The sequence below is a fragment of the Mustela lutreola genome, chromosome 4 (assembly GCF_030435805.1).
Source record: "Mustela lutreola isolate mMusLut2 chromosome 4, mMusLut2.pri, whole genome shotgun sequence".
Classification (NCBI taxonomy): Eukaryota; Metazoa; Chordata; class Mammalia; order Carnivora; family Mustelidae; genus Mustela; species Mustela lutreola.
In genome coordinates, this window is record NC_081293.1 from 9,288,003 (window position 1) to 9,313,510 (window position 25,508).

Here is a 25,508-nt window from a genome sequence, read left to right on the forward strand (position 1 = left end):
AAACCTGAAGCTACGGTAAATGTGCATGGCCTGCCTCGTGCTGCTGCAGCTCCGGGTACCACCACACTGCTGATACAGACGAGGAAAGACGTGTGTGTGTGTGTGCACGCGCGCGCGTGCGTGCCCTCTGGCTTGGGATCCCTGGAATCTAGACAGAAAGACTGAATCACAGGCAGAAAGCATGTGCCTCAGTAGTTGCCTCCATGAGTGAGGGTCTTCACGCCGTAGGAATTTTTTGGGTCTGAGGACAAGGCCAAGGCCTCTGCACAAATGTAGTCTGTCTAAGTGTTGTCAGCAGTGCTATAGTGCAGTCGCTGTTGACCTGTCTTCTGGAGTCCTGAGGTTTCTGGGGTTACCCTAAAGCCTGTCCAGGAGGCACCCGCAGCACCTGTAACCACAACTATTCCACTTTTATGGGCCACGCCTTTGGGTTCCACAGAAGATTTTGTTTGGAGCAAAGGTTCATTTGGAGAGAAGGGGAGAAAATGAGAATGTGCATACGCTGCTTTCTAGGGTAGAATTTGTGCAGGTGCGCTCCCAGAATCCAACCCGAATCTCGAGGAGAGTGACACATCCAATGTCAAAGGCTGCGGAGTGACTGAGAAGGTGTCTGAAAGGAGATTTCTTTTTTAAATGTAAGTAGAGAGAACAGTATAATGAACCCTATGTATATTACCTACTTTCAATATTATCAAATTGTGGCCAGTTCACATTGCTGGTTTCCCAGCAGTGTAGCTGGGAAATGTAGCTGGTAGCTCCCCAGCTTATTCTGCTACCCAGATTATTCTGAAACAAATCCTAGATACCATCATTTTATCAGTTAATAGTTCTGTTTGAATCTCCAAACAGATTGGGAAGAGAATCTTTGAAAGCTATTTATTTATTTATTTTGCTCTCTCATCCTCTCTGAAAAAGGACCAACTATAATCTGTAAATATTAATGAGAGACAACCACAAACACCAGACCTGTGGTCTGAAACTCAGTGCACATAAGACTCACTGGTTATTGTTAAAATGCTCCCAGAGATTCTGGTTCAGGAGATCTGGAAAGGGGGGGTTGTCTCAAGAATATACATTTTACTTTTAAAAAAATATTTATTTATTTATTTGACAGAGAGAGATCACAAATAGGCTGAGAGGCAGGCAGAAAGAGAAAGAGAGAGAGAGGGAAGCAGGCTTCCCACTGAGCAGAGAGCTCGAGGGGCTCAATCCCAGGATCCTGGGATCATGACCTGAGCCGAAGGCAGAGGCTTTAACCCACTTGAGCCTCCCAGGCACCCCAAGAATGTACATTTTTGCAAGCAGATTCTGGATGGAGATGCCTTCCAAACCACACTCGGAAAAACTCTGAAACTAAGGTTTCATGGCAGGAGTCACTGGTTGTCTCCAAAACTGCTCTTCCCTCTCCGTATTGACTTACTTGCTTATACTCAAACAATTCACGTAGGTGTGGTGACGTGACACACCCTTAGCCAGTGAGACAGGAAGGCAAGTCAGCTGGGCTTATGGTGACATTCCCCTCACTCTTTAGAGAAAACACAAGATGGCCTATCTCCTGTCCAGATGTCCTCCTGCCTCTTGGCATTGTCTTGAGGGCACATCACCTGGCCACAGCCAACTTGAAACAATGAAGGGGATGTCTGCTAACATGCTCCGTGTGGGTGTAAGGGAAGATGAAATATGCTAATGAACCATTCACCCTTAAAAGTGCCCTGTCTCTGGACTCCCTGCCCGGTGAGATGATGGACCTATTATTGCTGACGTTTCCATGCATGGCACTGTCTGTTACTTCCACCCAAAGTAGGAACTGTCCACTGTGATGTTGAGAAGGGCTCCTTTGGTAGATACTAGACCTAAGGCTGCAGAAAGCGATGAAAAACCACAGAGCAGATAGAAGATCATTTGCCAGGGGAGTTTTCTGGAATCCCAAAGGGAAGTTGGTGCCTAGGAAATGTCCCCAGCCTTGTGCACTAAAGAAAGCTTTGGTATATGTCTGCAGTTTAATACTCTGTTGTGGCAAAAATATTTTGCTTTAGCTAAGAAGTGACAAGCCAGATGAAAACAGGAAGCCGGGCTAGAAACCTGTGCCCAAATTTGCCTGACACATCAACACCTGCAAACTAATAAAATATTCACGAGCATCGGCAATCATTGTTCCAGGTCCTCGTGGGGGTATCAAAATGTGTAAGACAGGAAAGATGGGGACCCCTGGGTGGCTCAGTTGGTTAAGCGCTGCCTTCGGCTCAGGTCATGATCCCAGGGTCCAGGGACCAAGTTCTGCTTCGGGCTCCTTACTCAGTGGGGAACCTGCTTCTCTCTCCTCCTCTACCAGCCTCTCTGCCTGTTTGTGCACGTTTGCGTGTGCATGCTCTATCTGACTAATTAACTAATTAATTAATTAAAAAATAAAGACAGGAAAGATGGTCTCATGCTGGAGAGGTAAGAAGCAGGCATGCAGAACCAGGAACACAAGCAGATACCAGGTGTACTGGTGTTTAATGCAGGAAAAATGAGAGGATGCACTGAGTGTATTAGAATTTATGTCAGTAGACTGAAAGGAACCTTCATTCTATCCAAGGACTTGCTTCTGCTGCACCAGACCAAGTGTCCCCTCGCTGGATCGCCCATGTCATGGTCTGATACAGGGAGAAATCTGGGAAACAAGGCCAGAGACTAGAACTATGGCAGGGCCGGCTGGTTGACGGATGGGGAGTTTGTGATGTCTCCTCAGACAAAGAACACGCCAGATCTTTGCTGGGGTTGTGCATCGAAATGGATGTTCATGTATCTGACTTGTGGATGGGCTCCTGAGGACAAACTCAGAAACACCAAGCCCCTGAAGGATTGCATGTTGTCCTCGCAAAATAACAGGGCACCACATGTAGCCAGGAAATGTACATTTTTGTAAACTCAAGGAGTTTCATTCAGTCGATCAAAATGGCTTATTGAGTAGCTGCTGTGGGGGGCCCCTGTACAAAGTCAGATGCCTAGTGGTCCCTGTGCTCACTCCCAGAGCCATGACAGGGGCAGAAAGGGAATATTCGATCAGCCCTGCTAGAGGTACGGGGAGACTTTTCCAGAAGAGGGAATACTTAAGCAGAGTTTTAGAGGACAAGGAGATGTTACCATGTCCAGATTTCTCATATGAGAATATTTTAATAATTATGTATTTTTATAAATATATATTTATATTTTATAAATATATTTTTATGAATATATTTTTATAAATATATTTTTAAAGATTTTTTATAAATGTTTTTTAAGATTTTTAAAATATATTTTTTATAAATATACTTTTTAAAGATTTTATTCATTTATTTGACAGAGATCACAAGTAGGCAGAGCTGGAGGCAGAGGGAAAGGGAGAGGCAGGCTCTCTGCTGAGCAGAGAGCCCAATGCGGGGCTCGATTCCAGGCCCCCGAGATCATGACCTGAGTCAAAGCCACAGAATTAACTGACTGAGCCACCAGGTGCCCCTAATAATCATGCATTTAAAGCATATTAGGAACGAAACATAATTAGCACCCCAAGCCCATAACGTCTCAGACATTGCCTAGGACAAAGCAAAGTAAGACACGGAAATACAAATGAAGCACCATAAGGAAAAACGGTATGTAGGTAATGATACAAGTGGTCCACGGATAAGGTCAAAGTCTTCGGGGTGGTACATGCCCGAAGCACACTGCTGAAACACTGAACTAAGAAAAAAAGGGAAGTGGACAGAAGAGAAATAAACTGTTCTGGATCATGAGAGTTAAATCCGTTCTTGACTATAGCTAGGAACGTTTTGTGATAACAGTCTATGATCAACTCATTCAACGAATGTTCCTGGAGCACCGGCAGTATTAGGTCCTCCTCAGTCCGGGAGAGAGAGACGCAAGGACAGGATTAACCAACTCCTTGCCTTCCAGATGAGTGCTGGGGGCCACCTACAGCGATTAGCAGATGAAACAAAGACAAAGGTTAGGGCCCCACACTGTTGTAATCTTCTAATGCCTGTACCTTGTCTCGGGAACCAGAGTCCTGGTCTGCTTGAGGGCAAAAAACCGAGTCTCCCCCACCCCCCACCCTGACAGTGAGTTTCGTCCTGTCCCACTGTGCTGACTCTCAGCCCAGGGCTCATCCCTGCCACCTTAGCCCTGTCCTGGCAGAGGAGTCCCCTCCTCGGGGACCAGCCTCCCTGAGCCCATCTGCCCAGGACCTCACTGCACCTTCAGGCCTGTCTTTCTGCAGCAAGGCAAACCTCAGGCCTTCACCCAGCCCCGAGAAACCCAAATCCCCAAAGCATGTTCACCTAGAGGGCTGTCCCTTAGACCACCAGCTTGGAAGGGTGGCAACATACCATCCCTATGACGGCTTCCTCTCTGCCTTCCCCACTTAACAGTCAGATAAAGGAAACCAAAATTGAAACACTTTTTAAAATGACTACCATCGGGCACCTGGGTGGTTCAGTGGGTTAAGCCGCTGCCTTTGGCTCGGGTCATGATCTCAGGGTCCTGGGATCGAGTCCCGCATCGGGCTCTCTGCTCAGCGGGGAGCCTGCTTCCTTCTCTCTCTCTCTCTGCCTGCCTCTCTGCCTACTTGTGATGTCTCTCTGTCAAATAAATAAAATAAAAAAATCTTAAAAAAAAAAATAAAATAAAATAAAATGACTACCATCATATTCACTACCGTTTGTCAGCATCTGACACCCAGCTGGCGCTCTGCTAAATGGCTTTCTTCTCTTCTCTCGTTTCGGCCTCCCATGGGACTTTGCAGCTATTGTCCTCAGCGGACAAAGGAGGAAACAGCCTTGGAGGTCTCTTGCCCCAGCTTGCACCTGGCAGAACCATGTTCACATACAGGCTGCGCGTCTACGAACCCAGGCTCCTAACCAGCCCGCAGTGACGAAGAGCGAAGCTTCACGTTATTTTTTTTTTTTAAGATTTTTAATTTATTCATTTGACAGAGATCACAAGTAGGCAGAGAGGCAGGCAGTGAGAGAGAGAAGGAAGCAGACTCCCCGCTGAGCAGAGAGCCCAATGTGGGGCTCGATCCCAGGACCCTGAGATCATGACCTGAGCCGAAGGCAGAGGGATTAACCCACTGAGCCACCCAGGCGCCCCGCTTCATGTTATTTTTACATACTCTGTGGGCAGAAAATACGCCACCAGGTAGCCAGGACCAGCGGCCGGCCTGTCATGTGAGTTCAGCGCTCATACTCATAAAGTAAGTTCTGCTTCACTAGTAAACTCTGAGAAAGTTTGTTGTTCTTCTTTGTTAGTTTTTTCTAGAAGGAGTCACTGCTTTGGGCTTCTCAGAAAAGTCCTCACATTCCATGAAGGGCTGTCCAAGCAGCGAGGTACATTCCTGGGCTGCAACGCATCAAAACTTAGTTGTATGGGCGGAGAGAAATATTTGTAGGCGGGATTCAGGCCTTCGAAAAATTTGGCCATTACCTCCACCCATGCTAAGATGAAATGTCAGCCTGAACCCAAAATACATGCAGGAAATGTCTGGGGGCAGCTCTCCACATGACTTCTTAGCCTCATCTAGACTTTCTAGATGGGGCCTTGGAATTTTCCTGGAGTGCACACAAAGCCTACTTCACACACAGGCCCACATTGCCTGAATGTGTGGTCAGCTCAGCACACATTTGAACTTGGCCTTGTCCTAACTGTATATGATTGATTAAATGGGAAGCAAAGCTCTGCCCACTGGACTGTCTTCTTGGGCAGAAAAATGATCTCCAGGGGTCAGAGTCCAATATTGGTGTGATATCGGGGTAAGAGTGAAAAAATAAGACATTTGAAGGTTAGCCACGATATATCTGGAGGGTCTAGAGGGCTGGGAGTGAGGGGTGGTCACAAGGCATGGCTGAGTCTACGTGGCTTCATTCTACGATTAGAATGGTGACGTAGATATCTTATCTCCCCACCAGACAAGCATCTGAAGCCCCAGTCTTTGACTTGCTTCTTTGTCTTTTAGACTAGCAGTTCTCGAACTTTGTTGCCCAATAGAATCCCCTGGGGAGCTGTGACATTTCCCTGTGCCTGGGGCCCATCCCTCTATCAGCTAAATCAGAAACTCTGGTGGTAGCACCCAGGCATCAGTATTTTTTTTTTTAAATCTCACTAGGAGATATCTGCATGCAGCCAAGGCTGGACACAGCACCCCAGATCCTTGTTACTCACAGGGTGGCCCAGGAACTCAGCAGTGTCTGCAGTCCAAGGTGTGAACGAGTCCCTGAGCACCTTCTAGAGCACTGATTCTGACTCAGCGGGTCTGGGGTAGGGCCCGAGGTTCTGCCTATCTGAAAAAGGCTCACAGGGGCTATTGAGGCTGCTGGGATCAGGATCCACATCTTGAGTGGCACAGCCCTAGAGCAGTGGTGCTCCAGGGACAGCTTGGCCCTCTAAGGGACCTTCGGCAGAGTTGGGCGACATTTTCGATCATCCCAACTTGGAATATGCCACAGTCATTTAGGACGACTGAACATCCTACCACATACAGGACAGTCCACCCCAGTGATGACCCAGGCCCCAGTGTCAACGGTGCTAAGCCTGAGAAACCCTGCCTCAAGCACCCAGCTGAAGATTCGGCTGGAACAAATGAATAAATGGATGAGTGACTGACTTATCACCACAGTGATTCTGTTGTGTTGTCAAATTAACCTGGCCCACAGAGAGCTTTTAAGGGATGTATCAAATACACGTGGCCTCTAACCGTCAGACATGATACAGTCACTCTACAAACAGCAGTGGAGTCCTCACTGTGCACAGCCCGTTGTGCTAAGGACCAGGCCCATATCCCGTCCTCAGAGGCCTCACTCTCCAAAGGCAAAGGACATCCACCGAGGACCCGCCTGTGCCAGCCCCGAGCTGCACTACCACACTGAATCCTCCAGAGGTAGGTACTCATATTATGCCCATTTTACAGATGAGGAAACTAAGGTCTGAAGTGACTAAGCAATCTGACTGAGGTCCTAGAATGAGCAAGTGACAGATCTGAACCCAGATCTGTCCAGCTCAAGAGCCCAAAGCTCTACTGTAAGGGATGAAATCCTAGATGATAAACTGTAGCACATTTGTCTGGGTCTCAAATCGAGGTCAGGTTACAGAAAAGACTCTTGCTACTGAGGCAGGGGAAGGGGAGAGGTGTCCTGCGGAGCTGGAGCAGGAAGAGGGTTTCACACTCCATTTGCCTCTCTGGTCTCTTGAACAAGAAGGTGGTCCCTAGAGGGCTGACGCGGAGTGGGAGGTGCAGGGCAGGCGGAGGGTCCCCCTAAAACCTGAGCTGGTGTGTCTGCTCGGCACCTCCCAGCCATGTTGCAGCTCTCACCTGCAACGCCTGTGGAATCCGGGCCTGCCTCTGTGTTTACACGTTTCTCCACATTTTATGTCAAAGGAAAAGGGAAGAGAAGAGAAGGCACAAATGCCCTTACTTGGATTTGTAGAGCTGATGGTTTTTCAGGACAGGGGGAAGGATCAGGAAGATGTGACCACCTCCCACATCGCATCGGGTCAGAGTTCCCAAAAGCAGAATGCAAAGGAAGGTCCTGAAGAACCCAAACGGCCCCCACAGGGGACATCTCTGCAGAAGAATCACCCTCCACTGAAGATAAAACAGGAACGAGACAGGAGGAATAAACCTCAATTCAACACAGAGCCTGGTGGTTTCTAGTGGATAAACTTCCTATCCTTGTGCAAAAGCAAAGCTAAGCCCTGCCATGTTGGGGAAGAGGGTTTTCTCTCCAGGCGCCTGGCTGGTTCAGTCAGAGGAACATGGGACTCTTGATTTCTGGATTATGAGTTCGGGCACCACGTTGGGTGAGGTGATCACTTACAAATAAAATCTTTAAAGGGGCACTTGGATGGCTCAGTGGGTTGAGCGTCTGCCTTCGGCTCAGGTCATGATCCTGAGGTCTTGGGATCAAGCCTCACATTGGGCTCCCTGCCCAGCAGGCAGTCTGCTTCTCCCTCTAACTCTGCCCCTCCCCACCGACTTGAGTGCGCACTCTCTCTCTCTGTCTCTCACTCTTTCACAAATAAATAAATAAAATCTTTAAAAATTCAAAAAAACCCCCGAAATCTTTACAAAAACAGTATTTTACCTCCCATGACTCAACTGTTTGCAAAGAAATTTAGAGAGAAACCACCCTTAGTGCTTCCTAGTAAACCGCTCACACAGACACACTCAGCTAGGAGACCATGCTTACGTTTTCACAGAACTTTCTCTTGAACTCTCGTCCGAGACTGCCCTCTCCACCCACATCTGCACCCTCCCCGGATTGTGGCAAATTAGAGAATCCGTGAGCTCTCGTCCAGCTCACGTTTCACAGAGGGTTGGCCGCACTCTGCTGCAACTGCCACCAGCCACAAGCGAAGGGAAAGCCAGCGCCAGGCGGCCGCTTACTTTGCAAAAAAGCCGGAGCAAGCCTGCCTGTGTTGCTTTCTCCGAGCCCACCCGAGCACAGGATTCCTTTCAGCCGTGACCAGCCCCTGAAGGAAACAGTCTGTGACATCAGTGCAAACCTGGCTCACCTGGGCAGCTTTCCGGGCTTGGCAAGGGTGATGCTTACTCACCACCGTCCAGTGGGTTTGTGGAAAAGAACCAGAAGAGGCCAGAAGAACTGCACTTAAGAGGAGTTGGACTAGTGATCTGAGGATATGCTGTGTGTCCTTAAGGAAGTCACACACCTTCTCTGGGTATCAGGTTTCTCATCTATAACATGAGGAGGCTGAAGGTCCCGAAGTCCTTCTGGTTGTGCTGTTTCATGACTGCGAATCCCTGAAGCCAGGCATGAGGTCATACCTGTCTCCAAGGGTGAGCACCCCTGCTCTCATGACTCGGGAGACAGAGTCAGACATCCTTCCTAGGTGGCCCGGAAAGGCATTCTGGCCTGGAGCTGAGACCTCACACCGTGGCCTATACTCCCTGCTCCCCCAGACTCTCACTTTCTGCCAACGCCGGCCATGCATGTTTGAATTCCAGAGGTTTGGTCACCTGCCAGGAAGGGTCTCCTCCTGTAGCCATCATGCTATGCTATGCTGTCTGGCTGTTAGGCAAGGACAGACAGCTTGCAGCCCTGCCCCTTCCTCTAGGAGGTTTGGGATGGGCCAGCAGCTCAAAACGTTGTGCCAAAAGTGAGGGCAATCTGTCCCATAAGATGCGTTTGGGGCTTGCGTCCCGGTGGTGTAGCCCCAGCCGGGCTCACCCACACAGACGCTCCCTCCCTCCCACAAATGTTAGGTTTCAGCTTCTTTGCAGCCACACTTGGCAAGAGGTTAACCCCAAAGCCTGAGTTCCCCAAGGAAAAGAATGCATTCCCCATGTATGCTAGATGGCTTGACCTTGCATCAGATATAATGTTGCAACATAGAAGCCACCCGGGTAGGGAGGCTGGTGGCTCTGGGATGGGAGGTATCTTTAGATGGTGGTGACCCGTTCCCAAGAATCCAAAGCAGATGCAAATGAACTTCAGCAAATTTCAGCTAGCCCATGTGTCAAAACACAAGTTTACCAGTAACCTGCCTTGATGATAGTATTAGCTTCATTCAAATTATGACGGTAACAATGATACTAACAATAGAAGCAATTATCCCTGATCTTTAAGTACTTACTGCATGCCAGGCAGGCACTCTGCTAAGCTCTTTACACACATTAGTTTTGTGCAATCTTCATAATATGTCCATGCACTAGACCCTTGTGTTATACACATTTTACAGGCAAGGACACTGAGGCTCAGAGTGGCTAAGGAACTGGCTTAGAGGCTAATGGCAGAGCTGGAAGTGAGACCCAGCACCCGCCTCTCAGTCCTGCCTGACCCGATTTTCCAGGACAGGAAGCCACCAACTCACCGGATAGTCACTCGGGTTGAATTATTCAGAAGTGCTTATGGAGTGCCCACTGCCTGCCACACAGAGTATCAGATGCTGGGAAACCAAAAGCCTTGTCTGCAAGTCTAACATTCCCAAAGAAACAAGATCGTGGCTTTTTCTCTTGGCCACCAGCCAGGACCCCACCCTCCTCTGGAGATGATCAAACTTGTATCCAAGGAAGCACCCCTAAACAGAGGATTCAGAATCGTGACCCTAACTCCTCATCACATGTGGGAGAATACAGAGTCCCAGGGAGTGGAAGGAAGTACAGTCCCCTGGAGAAGGCACAGGGAGTAGAGGACCTACTGAACAACCTGATCCCTTCGGAGCATGTGAGCACTAAGCTAGGAGTCACCAACTTGCATGCTGGTATTACCCGCAGCCGGTCAACCCACCCATGCATTGACCCCAACCATCTTCCCAGCGGAGGAGCCTGCGTGCAGGTTCAGGAAAGAGACCTTGACTTCCCTTCTAAGCACCCAGGCTGGGTGTATTTGCCGGGTAAGTGCTGAGCCAGTGGTGGGGATGGAGCTGCCTGCTGGCTTCTGTGCCCCTCAGGGACCTTGTTCCTGGGCTCTCTGAGAGCTGTCAGGCCCCAGCTCTCATAGTCACAGCTACTGACTACTGAAAGCTGGCTCGGGGTTCCTGGGGGGCTCAGTGGGCTAAGCCATGGACTCTTGGTGTCAGCTCAGGTCATGATCTCGGCGTCAGGAGATCGAGCCCTGCGTCAGGTTCCACACTCAGTGTGGAGTCTGTTTGGGACTCTCTCTCCCTCCCTCTCTGCCCCTCCCTTCTGCATGTTCTCACTTGCTCTCTCTCTCTCTCAAAATAAACAACTAAATCTTAAAAAAAAAAAAAAGAAAGAAAGGAAAAAGCTGGCTCTGTGCTGAGTGTTCTGTGTCCTGCCTCCTATAACCTCCATTCAGGGTGCTGGGTGGCTCAGTTGGTTGGGTGTCTGTTTCCGGCTCAGGTCATGATCCTGGGGTCCTGAGATCAACTCCCGCATCGGGCTCCCTGCTCAGGGTGGAGTCTGCTTCTCCCTCTACCCCTCCCCTGCTTGTGCTCTCTCATTCTCTCTCTCAAATAAATAAATTTTTAAAAACTAATAAAAAACAAACACCTCTTTAACTCCCCAGAGACATCAGCGGCCCCCCCATGTACCTATGAGGAAGCCGAGGCTTAGAGTAGTCACTTGACCAACCAACAGAGCCTTGAGAGTGAAGATGTGTATTTGCACTCAGTTGGCCTAACATGCCCCCATACCTCCAGTCTGCTTTCCTCCTCAGCCTCACTCTGGTCCCTCCCCATCTGGCCCTCCTGGCTGACGTGGGGCAGCATCGGGGACCCAGTCTCCCTGCTTCCCCCGGGTGGGGGCTCCTGGGCTGAGACACAAGTCCACCACGCACTGTGGTCCTCTCGTGGCTCACCCTCCCCTCTCCCAGGGCATAGATGCACCCCTCCCCTGAGGTTTCTGTTCCAAACACACTCTGCCCATTTTACAAAAGGAAAGGGCATTAGGAGTATCAGTACTCAGACCTGTGCCAGTGCCTTCCCTGGAAACAGAAACACTTTCACAGTCAAGGTCTGAATCATCAGGCTGCTAAAATATTTAACGCTGAACGATTTAACAAGCCCTAAGAAGAAAGGGGAGGGAGGTTGTGTGGCAGTTAGCTGGGGCCTTCTGACCCCCCATGCTTCTGGGCAGCCTCTCTGGCCCTGCCAGCTTCTCAGCACAAGAATGGTGCAGACAGGGCAAGTGGAAGGCCAGTATCTTCCCTGAACCCATTTCTGCTCCACGCAGGTGGGGCCAGCGGAGAGGTGTGGGCAGGGAGGTTAAGTACCACTGTTTAGAGCTAGTTGACTGGATTCCCTGAGGCCTCCACACCAGGCCTGGGCATGAGGTCATGCTGGCTAAGCAAGGACCTCTGGCTGGCCGGGGTTAACCGGCTTGGCTCAGGGGCTCAAGACGCCTCTTGCTGATCTGTGCTGCTGTGACTCTACGCGTTTCTACTCCGGACACAGAGCTCCCTGGCTTTGCCACTTGCAGAGCCACGGCGGGAAACAAGCGCTCACTCACCACCCACGGGCGCCCTAGCCCCGGCTAGGCTGCACGTGTAGAACCTTCCGGAATCCACACCGGCTCTGATGGTGATAATTCATCTCACTTGGATACGTGAAGAAACAACGTCTCTGAGTTGGGCTCTCCCCTGCAGAAGCCACTAGCCCTGTGTGGCTTGTCCGACTTCAATTTTAAATAATCAAAGTTCAGTGCAATTCATAGTTCATTTCCTCCGTGGCCCTGAATCCACCTCGCCCTGAAACTGACGCTTGATTTTCAAGGGTCCCCATTTCAGGGGCTCAGGAACCCCATGTAGTGAGGGTCAGCCATACTGGAAGAAGAGATAGAGAACATTTCTATCACCGTAGAAAGTTCTAGTGGACGGCGCTGTCGCAGAGAGTAACCTCGCCAAGATTCCACCTGGCTGATAAGTTCATGATCAGGGGTCTAAGCTGAGCTCTGAAACACCTTCCAGAAGAGAGGTTCTAGCCCCCCAGCTCCAGCTCTTATGAGCTCTCTGCCCTTGAGGAAGCCATACCGCATGCCCGAGCCTCCCCTTCCTCCTCTGCTACGGGGCCCACGAACAGCCCCTACTGAGGGGCTGGATTTCTCTGACAGAGAAGGAAGGTGCTGGGTGTGGAGGTACTTTGGGCCAGAAGGAGGCCTGAGTGAAAGGAGACTCACATCGAGCCCTCGCTTTGTGTCAGGCATTCCGAACAGAGTGGCTCATGGGATCCTAACGATGCTGGGAGAGTGGTGAGCCCCTGTTCTGCAGGTGAGCAAACAGGTTCAGAGGGCGACGCCCCCGGTCACAGAGCTGGAACTGGAGCTGGAGCTTGCGGTCTGTCAAATTCTAGGACCGTGCTTACTCTACCCTAGAACTAAGAATTCTTCTCTCAAAGCCTAGAAGCAGGTGCGGGGCGGCTGGCCTGGCTAGAAAGAGCAGCCCCTCCCTGTGGAAGGGCCCTTGGCTCAGTTCAGGCATCAAGGGGGAAATCTGCCATCAGAGGCCACTGGGGCCCAGAATCTGGTCCTAGCTCCCTACCAGTTGGCTTCCTGTCCCTTCCCTATTCTGAGCCTCAAGGAGAATGCCCCCAAGCTTCCTTCCTGCAATCAACAGCCAGAGTCCAAAATACCCATTTCTCAAACCCCGCTGCACCCAGGGCCGCGCCTAGGGCTTCCGCCAGTGGCCGTAATGAGAGGTTCCAGAAGAGCAGCCAGCTCAGTGCGGACACATTCATTTGGAAAATCACCACCCAGCTCGGAAACAAGTTTCTCAAGTGGCGGCGAGCGGCTCCTCCCCACCTTGGTCCAGGTGCCACAGGGCAGAGCAGCTCAGAAACCCAGAAGAGCCAGAAGCCACAGCAGGAAATCCAGCCCCCGCCACCCTTTGTGTGGTGCCCTGGAAGCACGGTTTCTGGCTTTCCAAAGTGACCTGGTGAGCTTGCAAAGGACAGCTTCACCTCCAGGAAAATGCATTTCAATTACTGAACACAAAAGCTTCCGAACATCAAGGCTATGTTTTAAAAGGCCCTTTGACTTTTATATGTGATGGCTCACAATGACTAGAGCTGTCATAACACTATAAATCCACGTCATCGGTAGAGGCTTTAGCTCCTATGGACCTCTGAATCCTGTAACAAGCTCCTTTTGAGCCCAGCAAGGTTATACAAGACGGACGTGTAGCTGCAGACAGGCCAAACCGCCGGAAATGACCCTTCCCCAGTGGCAGCCCCCCTCTTTCTGCGGGGGCTCTCACTATTTCATTTAGGGACCATGGCTGTGTCTTCCCTTTGCTTAATTGCCAGGATGCTTATAAATACATACATTTGAAATTAGAAAGGTACCATTTTTATTATACACCGACCATATGCCAGGCACCATAGCGGATGCTTTGGAAACATTCCAAGCGTACCCTAATTCCAACCCTAATACAGAGTGTTTTTGGTTTTTTGGGGGGTTTTCCCATTTTACAGTTATGAAGCCGTTCATCCAAGGCTGCTGAGCCAGTAAGATACTGGTGGGGTATGAACGGGTCTGTCTTACTCTACTGTCTCCTGGTTGGGGAGAATTTTGCTCCAAGTCATGGGGGTGCCTGAGCTCTGCTGGGCTCTGCCACAGCCCAACACTTCTCAAAAAGAAGTTTAAAATAATCTAAACTAAGTAATACAAATGCAAACCCAGAAGGATCTTGGTGGAGAGGGGGATCTGTTGTCCTGGTTTTATCTACTAAGAGACCTATGCTTGAATCCTTCCCCCCAACCCCTTTCCTTAATTTACTCAGCTGTGACCATCCTCGAAACCTTATTCTTAAACTCGAAAACACGGTGTCACAGCTGGTAATTTTAGAAGGAGGAGAGGAGAGAGGGAAGAAGTGGAGAGCGAGCGTGGGAGGAAGGTTAAGGATGACTCTAGCGCGGCTCTCAGGCCCGGCGGGGACTTCCTCGGCACAACACCCCGCACCTCCCTCTGTTCTCTCCCTCTCCTGACCTCCTCCAACTTTTCAAGCCAGCTGTCCTTCATGGTTTAGCTTAGGTCTGCACTAGGACCCCAAGTATCTGGAAATAATTTAGTCCTCTCAAAATGCACTACGCATTGGAAAGGATAGCTTTCCAACCATCTCCCCAAATGGAAAAGAAAAAGACCACTGTAAACAAATATTCAGCAAAAGCAAGCTTGCGGATATCCAAGACAGGTCCGGCACTACAGCCCTCACCATCCATGGTGTGGCATCAGAATATTCAAGTCTAGATTTTCCATTCACAAGGAAGAGAGTCATATATGTACAAAGTTGAAATCTACTCAAGTACTTTCTGTAGAACAATCTAAAAATAAATTGAGGCCGCCTGCAGGCCCCCGGCTCTTCCAGAGGCAGAGACCACACAGTGGTAGAAATCAACACCTGCTTCCCAGAACTGGGCGCGCATATACCCGTCAGGTGTGGGGGACGACAAAGCCACAGGATACCCAGAGCGTATCCACCAGAAGTGCCAAGTGGGCTTCAAAATTGGGGAAATAAAGCAGTAAACGTACTTGTGCTCCTAAACATCTTACATGTATATGAGATTGGGTTCTCATACTATCCTGTCACCGAGGTAGAAAAGAGACATTTCTAAGATACTGAACCTGATCCATGGTATCAGCTCTATTCAGGTCAACAGAATCTTCAAAATTCAATAAATTCAACAAATGCACGTCACCTGATAACCAAGAAGAGACTAGAAACTTTGGTTTTGGTTTGTTTTGCTCTTCCTGGGGCAACTCCATACAATATAGTATGGTACGCAACGAAAGATATTCATAAGGTTTTATAATAAAACACCATCTCACAAACTTCCAATTGAAGCAAATCACTGTGAGCTACCCAGGAGGGGTAAGAAAGAATTCACTCCCCTCAGTCATTAAGATATTTTCCCAGACGAAGAATTCAGCACGAGGAAAGGAAGCAGCCGGGTTGGAACCTTGCCTCGAGGAGAACAGTCTCCACAGGAGGGGACATGGCGGCCATTCAGGTCACAGCACGAGAACAGGCCACACCACAGAAAGGTACCGGGGAACAGCCAGTCAGCTCTAGAATGTGCCAGAATTGTGCTGGAACCGATGATCTCAGCCCTCGCAGCAATCCCATGAAGCAGGGACAGTTGTCCTCCCCATTCTACAGATGGGAAAACTGAGGTTACAGATGTAATTAACGGGCAGAGCTGTGGTGTGAATCTGGGGCCCCTGCTTTGAAATTTATCCCCACCCAGCTCTTGGCAGCGTCTACCCGTTGTGTGGCCTCTTAACTGACCCCAGGCCACTGCTGAATTTCACCTTCACAGACAACACCTGCTCTTCCCCAGGATGTGTGCCCCCTGGCCTGGGCTGAACTCTCTCTGAGGCCCGCCCAGGTCCACTACACAGCTCCCTTGTGGCCGAAGGATTCACCAGAGGGCCTAAGCCTCCTCCCTGCAAGGCCAGAAGTGTTTCCAACGTTTATGTTTAACTTGTAGGAATAAGGGTGCTAGGCAGAGAGATGTGGGCATTTGGGGCCCCCATGGGAAGGCTTGGACCTCATTGTTGACAGGTGTCAGAGCTCTGGGAGGGGCGGTGGTGTCCAGTCGAGCAGCCCCTCACCACTTGTGGCTATTGACTACTTGGAATGTGACTGATCCAAATCATGCACCACGGCTATAAAATACACACCAGCTTTCAAAGACTTCGTATGAAAACAAGAAGGTAGAATTTCAAATTAATCATCTTTATATCAATTACTCATTAAAATCTTAATATTTGTGATATACTGGGTGGAATAGAATATGTTATTGAAATTAATATTACCCGTTCCTGTTTAGTTTTGAGTGTGGCTTGTAGAAAACTTCAGCTCACATACGCGGCTCGCGTCCTATTTCTGTTGGACGGAGCTGGTCTCTATCTTCGGGGAGACCTCTGATGGTCTACCGAGCCTAAGTTGGAATCTGTGGCCACTTATTTGCCCGGATGTCGCTGCCCCCGTAATTCCTCCAGAGGGAGGGGAGTTGAAGGTCACCCCACTTGGCAGGCTGGGGCAGAGGGTCCATTCAGAATTCTTTCTGGAAATCCTCAGCCAGTGCGACGGGGGCAGGCATTTTTCCCAAGAGCCCAAAGGACAGGAAAGGCCAGCCCTCCTCTGTCAAGGACCAGGGCAGTGAATGTTCTGGAGCCAAATGATCTAACCAGAAGTCGACTGTGAGTCACACATGCAAACCACAAATGCCAAAGTCACATATGTAATTTTAAAAGTTTTGGTAGCCACATTAGAAATAGGGGAAAGAAACATGTGAATCAGAATTTAATAATATATTCTCACCCAATATACCTGAAATATTATTTTAACATGTACCAGCATAAAAACTATGAATGATGTGTTTTATGTTCTTTTTTTTTTTTTTTTCCATACGAAGTCTTCACCCCCCGGGATGTATTTTGCACTCACAGCACCCTAGCAGGAGACGAGTGGCTGCCAAATTGAGAGAGTCTAAGAGTCTACCCCTTAGCAGACCCTCCTGCATCAGGGCGAAGGGAACCCACCAAAATGTCCGCTGCTCAATGAAGTGCTAAGTCAGACACCTTCAGCCACGAAGACAGGCTTGCAGAGTTCTGATGGCAAAGGGAAAGAGCACTGTGCAGATATTTAAACAGAGAAAACAGTGGCTGAAAATACACATCATAAATACCAGTCATCATTAGGTGGTGAGGTTGTGGCCTTTTCTCTCGTTCCTTATACTTTTCTATTTCTTACAGAGTTCTAATAATAATTTAGAAATTATGATTTAAAATGTTTAAGCAGGGGCGCCTGGGTGGCTCAGTGGGTTAAGCCTTTGCCTTCGGCTCAGGGTCCTGAGATTAAGCCTGGCATCCGGCTCTCTGCTCAGCAGGGAGCCTGCTTCCCTTCCTCTCTCTCTCTCTGACTGCCTCTCAGCCTACTTGTGATCTCTCTCTCTCTGTCAAATAAGTAAATAAAATCTTTAAAAAAAAAAAAAAAAAGATTTCCTAAAACAAACAAACAAACAAATAAATAAATAAAACGTTCAAGCAATTAGAACGGTCAGCCCTGAACCGTTTCTTGAACGACTATACATACGTCTGGCCCCAAGTACTCCAAGAAGGGGTAACACCTCCAGGGACGTTGGGAGGGGGGTTCATATCTTATCGGGGGGAGGGAGAGGATTTTCCTATGAGATATTTGTCCTGGGTGAACTGGGAGCATCACAGAGACAGACCAGCAAGGGCCGTGGGAGGACTCTGGTGCTACATCAGCAACAGAGACAAGTGTCCCTGTCCCTTACTCCTGCCCCTGCCTGGCCAGCACGCGCCTGCATCTCGCTGGCCCAGAGTTACAGGAGGCGCCCTGGTCAGGGCAGAGAGGCAGCCGGGGGTGGGGGGAAGCGCTCAGACTCGAAAAACAGGTGATCGCACATTCTTTCCGCGTGCACACACTATGAATCAAATCGTTTCTAACGTGCCTACAGCTGTTCAGTAGGATACACTGGGCTGCCCCAGGTACTCATTTAAAGTCCAGCCCTGCTCTACTCACATACACACACACACACGCATACACACACACACACACACACACGCACGCACACACACTCACTCACACACACACACGCACAGAGCACCAGAACAGCCAGATGTCTAACTAAGGATATTCACAATATCTCCCTTTCCCGTCTCAGCAGCTGCTTTTCTACAATCCTCGGTGGCATTTCACTTGGGAGAGACGTGGGAGGCATACTTCACACACGTGTGAGGGTCCGGCGTTCACGGTTACGTCTGTCGTTTGTCCCCTGTTCTCGAGATCTCTCTGGAGTGTGGCTGGGGTTGGTGAGACGACATTCCTGCTCCAGAGACTCAATCAGGGCTGAACCCATTTGCCTCAAATTCGTGCTTGCCTAGCGCTGGGGGTTAGCATGTGATGTCCAAGGGGTACAGGGTTTCTTTGGGGGGAGGGGGATGACAAGGTTCTAAAGTTGATAGTAGGGATGTTTGCTCAACTCTGAGAAGCCATGGAATTGTACAGTTTAAATGAATGAACTATATGGTATGTGAATTACATCTCAATAAGGCTGTTTGGTTTTGTTTTAAGGTAATAAGCTCAGACGTGAAATTCACTCCATCCCGAGGATAACAGTGGAGCTTTCTGTCACCTTGGGCACTGCTTTCCCTGTATAAAGAATGGGAAAGGCTCTTTGCTCCTTGCTTATGTAAAGACTCGTGTGTGAACAGAACTCTCCTCTGCCTCTCCTCGTGTCTTCCGAAGAAGGCCTCATAGTTCTGCAAAGGCTGACCCCTTTTCACTGACCTTTCTGCTCCTCCCACGCTTCTGGCCGTGTCCGGGATGACCTCGTCTGGGGCATCTGGAGCTTCCTTCTCGGGAATGGAAGTTAAGGTGGATAGGCCAGGCCTGGGGCTGCTTCTGGGACAATACATAGACATAGATGGTAAGAAGGGGATTTCTCTCCACATGTGACTAAAACAGTCCATCTCCCAATTCAAGCTTTAAGGTGCCACTACCCCAAAATGCATAGAAAAAAAAAAATCACCTTCCAGCAGTCAATGGCTTTGGGATGCTCTTGGATCATCGGGGCCTCTCCGTGTAAATAAATCCAGATTCAAAAGCAAAGGGGTCCAGAAAAACCTGTGATTGACTCTGACCTACACCCCTAGAGCGTGGCCAGCTAGTACACACTTCACTCTTTTCAGACAGTTTGAGTGAGATGAACTCAAGAAGGCAGAGCAAACAGGGCTCTGTTTGGGACCAACACACAGCTTCCCACTTCCGCCCAATTCTCTCACCTTTTTCAGAATCTTAGCACATCCAGAAGTTGCAAGCAGGTAAATTTAAACCATTAAGCATAGAAAACCTATCTTTTTAAAGCACCACCCATCTATTTGATTGACTCTTAAAAACTGGGATTCACTTTTGACACTGGCCCCACATCCCCCTGGAAGTTTGTTATTTTCTGTACCTTTCGGCCTGGAGCACTCCCGGAGCCAGGGTTTGGGGTCTCGGGTCCCGATCCTTGTCAGGTTCCGGCGGTGAAGAGACGTGCACCTTCCCGCCCCCAACAGGAGTTGGGGGCTGGGGCCCGGGCTGCTCCTTAGCCGGCAGGTGCCCGGCCGGGCTGGCCCCCGGCAGAGTGGCGGCATCCTCCGAGCCTGGGGCCCCAACAGAGCAGCCTGCGTCCCCGTGAGCAGCACCAGAGAACATCCTTGTTGTACCTGTCTCGGGCAGGTCCCCAGCCACACGTGTCGCGGTCTCAGCTGTGCTCGAAGTGACGTCACCGTCTGCTTCCCCAGCAGCTCCTGCCCCCAAGCCAGGCTCCAGGGGCGTGGCTGTTACTTCTACAGCCTCTGGCTCAGGAGCACCCGGCTCACCCAGGGCACCACCTCCACACCTCTGCTCACTCCCAGGGGCGGCAGGGGTCCCGGATGCACAGACGGCCTCGGCCACAGTTGAAACCCCACTGTGGGGAGAAGATGCTCCCAGGACAGAGGTGAACAATGGCACGTCACTCGGACCCCTTGTGTGAGCACAGCCCCAGGCACCATCCTCCCCGGGTTGACCGTCCTGGGAGTATATTCCAGGAGGAATTCTGCCTTCTGGAACTGAGGCCCCTTCTTGGTGGCTCTGGGGCTCCCCCTGGAAGTCCGCAGCTTTTCCCCCAGGAGTCTCCAGAACGGCGGTGGGCAGGGAAGCACCTGAGGCTCGTTCTCGCGGGACCCCAGCCTGCTGGGAGGGGGCCTGGCCTGCACGCCCCGGCCCGGCCTCCCCAGCCCCATCTGGCTTCTCACCGTCCTGCACCATCGGTGGGACAATGGTCATTTCCTTTCCCACACCGGCACCTGGCAGGCTCGGCTCAGAGGCTGGCGCTGCCGAGCCCGGCAGCCTTTCCGGAGCAGGATCCTGGGGGACCAGAGAGGGGAGCTGAGCCTCTGTAGGCAACTCTTGCTTCTTTTCCTTTGTGTCCACCCCGAGTCCAGAAGGAACGGCAAGGAGAGGGGCGATGGCCGCTCCTTGAGCCCCACCGGGAGTCTTCTCTGGGCATGGCCCGGTGAGGTCCTCGCCCTTCAGGCTCCCCTCGGCTCCTGCCTTTTCTCCCGCTGTGCTCTGGGGCCGATCGGTGGTCAGGACTCTGAGCACAGACTTCTCAAAGATCTTGGTGATGTGCTCCCTGAAGTCAGGGAACCCCGTGATCATGCCGATCTGCTTGGAGCTTGCTTCCACACCGCCTGACGCACCTCTCCGTGGATCTTCGGGAGGGTCTACCATCCCCTCTCCACTGCCCTCCGGCTCCCTTGCTGCCCCACCTGCCAACCTCTCCTTGCTGATGGGGTGCACTGGCATCCCGCCAGGCCGGGTGTCTGCACCCGGAGCTCTTGCCTCCTCCTCCTCCCCTGTCATCTGCTTACTCTCCATCAGAAGGGGCGCCCTGTCCAGGTAGGGGATGGAGCCCGCGGGTCCCTCAACATTTCCAGCTTTGGGGCTTCCACTGCCCGCTTGCACCACAGAGACCTCCACACTGGCTGCTCCTGGTTGTGAGGGAGAGGTGAGCAAGCCGGCAGAAAGCTTCATGGAGGTGGCTTGTCTCGAGGCCAGAAGGGGCTCTTCAATGGGACGAGGGCCTGCGCCTTTCCCAGCAGCACCATCGATGTGCAGGTAAGGAGTGTCTGGAGCGGCCTCTTCTGGTGGCCCAGGTGGCAAGGGTCTCTTTGGGTCGGGGACAGCCTGGGCTGCAGAAATATCCACCTTGCTCCCGGGCATCCCCCCCACTTCTTCGGCTGGCAGCCAGGCATCCTGGCAGCTGGCTGAGAGCTGCACTGCTCGGCTTGGCTCACTCGGGGCAAAAGTAGAATCTTCCTTCCCAGGGGAGGCGCGCTGCTCAGTGTGGAGGGAGCCGCCACTCAGAGCAACTTCTGTGGGCCCCTCCAGAGCCCGCTGCACCCCCAGCTCCCCTCGCTCAGCATTCCCACCAGTCTCGGCAGCCCCACAGTCCGCACCTTGATCCTTGGCCACTGGGAAACTTCCCAGGAGCTTCGGGGCCTCGGCATCCGAGGCGGTGGGGAGCTCCATTTCCTTCTGCAGGGCCGGCACAGGTTGCTGCCCGCCTCCCTGCGTTTCCCCACACGCCTCTGTGTCTGGGGCATCCTGGCTGGGTGTGACTCTAAGGCTGGCGGGCGCCGGGGCTGGCGGGCCCTGAGCTGCATCCAGGAGGGCGACTGAGTCAGGCCCACAAGGTGGGGTCACCTCTGTGTTCCCACTTGCCTTCTCTGTCTTACCCAACCCCTGGAGCGGGGGCTGAGCGTCAGTGGCTTGAGAAAGTTCTGCATCCCTGAGACATGCTTCTTCATGCCGGCCGCCGGCTTGCGACACACCTGCCCATTCCTGCTGGGGCTTGTTGGGCCCCTGCTGTGCACAGCGACTCTCCTCTCCGCTCAGGTGACCTTCGAGAGGAGAGTCCTTGGAGGCATCTGCAGCAGGTGGCGAGACTCCGGAAGGCAGGCCGCCACGGCACGCTCCCTCCCGCTCATCCTGCCCTGGCTCTGACGACGCCGGTCCTACTGTTGCTGACAGCTCTGGTGCTTCTGTCGCTGCACTCCCCGGAACCACACCCCTGGGAGCCAAACCTGGAGCAGCAGCCAGACCGCCTTCGGGGAGCTCCCCTTGAAGGTCCAGTCCGGAAACTTGTTCCTCTCTGCCATGGATGGACAAGCACACGTCCTCCAGAGGTCCCACAGGGAGGAGGGTTGGAGAAGCATCTGTGTCCAGGTTCTTAAAGCCTCGACTGCCTGCATAAGTCTCTTGCTCATTTTCACACTGCTGGGGCTTCTCCCTGAGCATGTCAGACACGGATGCTTCTGGTTCTGATTGCAATGGCTGGAGAAGGTTCTCAGAAGATACTCGGGGCCCCTCAGAAGCAGCTACTTGTGGCCAGCTGTCACAGGACGGGTTTCCCTGCTGATCTCGCTCCTGGCTGAGCACTGAAAGCCCACCATCCACTGCCAGATTCTCCCCCTCGAGGGGATGTGGCCCATCAGCATGGACTTCCTGACCAGCTGCCTCACGTCCCAGCCCACAAGGTTGGCCTGAGGGTGTCAGCAAGCCCTCCCCGGCACAGCTGCTGGGCCTCCATGCCGACGGGCAGCTCCTCATCTTTGTGTCAGATGGGCTCTCCGCCTCCTGGGCTTTGGGGATGACCTCTGCCGCAGAAGTTAACAGGAAGTCTGATTTCTCCGATTCTAAAGCAGGAAGAGCGTCCATTCTTTCCAATCCCCCCACATCCCGAAGGGGGTCGGGACACTGGGTCTGCAATCCCAGCACCTCCCAGACAGCTTCTTTGGGAAGAATGTGTTCACCAGTTCCATCCGGCCCGGGGGGCAGGGCGAGCTCCTTCTCTGGTCGCTTGGGCAGTGAGCCAGAGGCCTGGACCACATGGGCTTCCCCCATCATCCCACAGGTCACCGAGCTCCTCACTGCATCTGCGGGTGGAGAGCCAGACCTATTGGTGTGCCCGGGACCCTCCCTCCTGGGTGGCTGTGCTGAATCGGTGCTGGGATGCACGTTGCTCTCCACATCAGGGCTTAGCTTCGAAACCTCGTCTTTTTCTACCTCTGGGCTGGGCTTGCAGCCTAAGGCCCCGGGTTGCTCCTCCCATGGCTTCTCAGGATCTCTACCATCAAGTGGCTCTGGGACTTCTTCCTGTCCCCTAGAGTTGGCCCTGGGTAGTCTGCTCTCCTCCTCAGCTATAGCTGGGCTTTCAGGGGCCATGGCTTCATCCTTTGGCCCTAGTGTGCTTCTCGCCTTTTCATCTGATACACTGGTTGGGCCGGGGGGCAGTACTCCTTGTTGGACTTTCTGGTCCCTCACTGAGACCTCTCCACTGTCCTCCTGGGGCAAAGGGGCAGTGCCTTCTCCACAGTTCCCTCCTAGACCCTCTCCCTCACTTCTGAGATCAGATTTGAGCTTCTCCCGTCCTGCCAACCCTGCATCTGCTAACTTTTTGGCCAGATTCGTAAGAACTGGCATCTCTGCCCCGGAAACCATCTCCTCGGTCAACCAGCTGGATTCTTCTGCAGCGGCAGAGGCCTGAGCAGTTGGTGATGCAGCGGAGCCCGAAGCTGGATGCTTGTCCTCCGTTGGTGCAGGTGGGGCAGGCTCTGTGCTCGTGAGCAAAGCCCCTCGGGGCTGGCTGTCTGCTGCTGCAGGGTTGGCTGCACCGGGCTCACTTCCTGGGCCCCCTGCCTGCAAGTGACCCCGAGCATCGCAGGCCTCCCCGTTCTCCTTCCCAGAGCCCCTGGCTCCAGGCACCGGAGTGCAGCTCTGTGAATCCCAGGGCGGCTCGACGTGTGCCAGAAGTGCTCCCATTTGCTGCTGGCAGTTTTCCCGGGAACTTGTGTCATCTTCCTGGGCAGCCCCTGCAGGGCTCCTCATGGGATGGCAGGCCCCGGGCAATCCTGAGCCATCAGCAGAAGCCCGAGGTGGCACCTCCCCTTGGCATTTGTCCCTGTCCAAGGCTCTGGGGGCTGGCTCTGGTAGAGTCAGGGTCTCGGGCTTTGTGGGAGACTCCTCTGGACCAGGTGAGCCTGCCTTGCCTGGCTGAGTGGCAGCAGGGGCTTCCAGGGCCTGTGGCACAGAGGCCGGCCCCTGCCTGGCCTCTGCTAGGGGCTGGCCACCTGCAGCCTCATTCCCTTGGGACTTGAAATCACCAGGGTGGCCATCTTCTCCAGGTTGTCCTTTCATCAGCTCTTGATGAGGTGCTGGTGAAACCCCCACGGACCGGTCAGTGCAGCTAGAGGAAGACCATGTGTGCCCAGCACTGGGGACAACAGCACCCACGCTGCACTGAGTAGAACTGCCCCCCTCAGGGACAGATGCTGTTGGGGCCTCCCCACAGGCATCTGGGGACAGTTCCGGCCTGGGGTGTTGAACGAGCGGCCAGTCTTTAGGTTCTGCTACTGGGCTCGCCAAGCAAGAGTCCGGAGAGCCCTCAGCAAAGGGCATGGAGGCAGAAGGGCACTCCTGCTCCCAGGGCACTCGTGAGCAGGCCGGCGGAGAACCTTCCAGGCCCCTGGCCTCCTGGGGGCTTTTGCTTGGCTCAGTCACCTCCCGGGACACGATGCATGGGTCCAGGCTGGCAGTACCCTCAGAAGCAGAGCAGGAGCCTCGGTGCCCGGTGCTGCCAACAATGAAAACATTTGATTTTTTCATTTATTCTCGTGGATGTGCATCCAGACCCACATCGCAGGCAGAATCACCCCCCACCTCTTCCCCACGAAAGACCCCAAAACACAGCATCCCCATGCAGCCTTTCCTCTTGGTGAAGAGACCACGCCTCCCATCCGCCCCCTCGCATAACCATCCATGTGCCCTTACTTTCTCCCAAAGTCAGTGCAGGGAACCTCAAACATTCAGCCTGGAGCTTTCCATGCTGGTCAGGTGTGAACAGGGAAATATGAACACACATTCACGGTGTTCCAAAAATGCAGGAAATTCAGAACGTTTCCAATAGGTATAAGCGATAATAGAGGGTTTGAACCCTTTCTGTGTAACTTACATGGAGGTCCTAAATCCTTAATGGGGATCTTTAGATGTCTGGGGAAAAGGCACAAGTGAACAAAGCCATGCTTTGAAATAAAGAGCTATCGTTGAGAGCAGTTGACTTGATTCTTTAATTCAACATGTGGTACTCTGAGAGGTGTCATCCAAAAATCAATTCTGTTTACCTGTATATAAAATTCTTGGAAGCCGAATTACCTTCACATGCATACATGTCTTCACTTGAACTTATACAGCTAGACAGCATGTAAAGCAAAACTATGGGAATTTAGGGGAACGTGGCTCAGAATTATGGATTTGCTGTAGATAACCAGCTATCTAGGTACTGTAGAATAGTTCATTATGGGCCATATTTGGATTGGGGTTTTCAATTCTGCGTGGTTTTCATTAAGTGCATTTTTAAAATTTTAAAATAATATGGCCAATACAACATTTTGAAAATGTAGGGAAAAATATCTCCCACATGCTTACCACTTGAAGGGTTCTGGTGATTTTCCTGTTTTTTTTTTT

At 51.8% G+C, this 25,508-nt stretch overlaps 1 protein-coding gene across 17 annotated transcripts in view; it reads right to left on the bottom strand.

Annotated features, from left to right (window-relative positions):
• Positions 1 to 25,508, bottom strand: part of TACC2 (transforming acidic coiled-coil containing protein 2) — a 210,284-nt gene that overhangs the window by 125,530 nt on the left and 59,246 nt on the right. For all 17 annotated transcript variants that reach the window (XM_059172976.1, XM_059172970.1, XM_059172967.1 and 14 more), the window contains 2 exons: positions 19,411 to 24,618; positions 18,744 to 18,857 (listed from right to left, as the gene is read on the bottom strand). In XM_059172976.1, coding sequence (XP_059028959.1) covers positions 18,744 to 18,857; positions 19,411 to 24,618 — 5,322 coding nt within the window. The remainder of the gene's footprint in view (positions 1 to 18,743; positions 18,858 to 19,410; positions 24,619 to 25,508) is intronic.